General features: G+C 39.8%; 1 protein-coding gene across 1 annotated transcript in view; it reads right to left on the bottom strand.

Moving 5' to 3' along the window:
* Positions 1–465, bottom strand: part of LOC119591468 (2-aminoethylphosphonate--pyruvate transaminase-like) — a 5768-nt gene extending 5303 nt beyond the window's left edge. Inside the window, exon 1 of the mRNA XM_037940208.1 lies at positions 375–465. Coding sequence (XP_037796136.1) covers positions 375–393 — 19 coding nt within the window. The 5' untranslated portion in view covers positions 394–465. The remainder of the gene's footprint in view (positions 1–374) is intronic.
* Positions 466–581: the final 116 nt, after the last annotated feature.

Genomic DNA, 581 nt, shown 5'->3' with positions numbered 1-581 from the left:
GTATGTAGAGGTACACAAACGAACAATGAGTTTCGGCTCTCAAAATGACAGTTTTTCCCGATGTTAAGAAATGGAAGTACTGGTAAAACCTACTAGCATATGGAAAAACAAATTGAGATATTGAGACTTTAATATAAAGATCCTTTCATGCTTCGTAAGTATTTTACATATGCAGAGGCATTATCAACAACAGAAAAATATTAGCCACAGAAGCTTACAGTAACCCATTCAGCCGAGTTGACGCCGCATTTGATTTCTTTAATATATATCATTCGATTTACAGAATCTATTCTTTTGTATTCACACGTAGGAAACACTCCAAGCCACCATGGAATTATGACCTAAAACTTAGATGATAAAACAACCAAGTGAACCTTTGAAAGATGCTTCCATGATATAAGGTCAGTGAAGACAAGATGACACGCGGCAGACAACGTAGATCTTCACCTGCCGCACGTGTCGGTGTTACTGGCGAGTGTTCGTCGTTCGCTGATTATATGAAACTCCTACTGGCTCGTAGCTCCGCCCACAGAACTTGTCCTTCACACCATATCTATCATTGCGGGGGTATGCACTTACAT

The sequence above is a fragment of the Penaeus monodon genome, chromosome 28, assembly GCF_015228065.2.
Source record: "Penaeus monodon isolate SGIC_2016 chromosome 28, NSTDA_Pmon_1, whole genome shotgun sequence".
In the NCBI taxonomy this organism is placed as follows: Eukaryota; Metazoa; Arthropoda; class Malacostraca; order Decapoda; family Penaeidae; genus Penaeus; species Penaeus monodon.
This window is presented reverse-complemented; position numbering and strand designations above follow the sequence as displayed.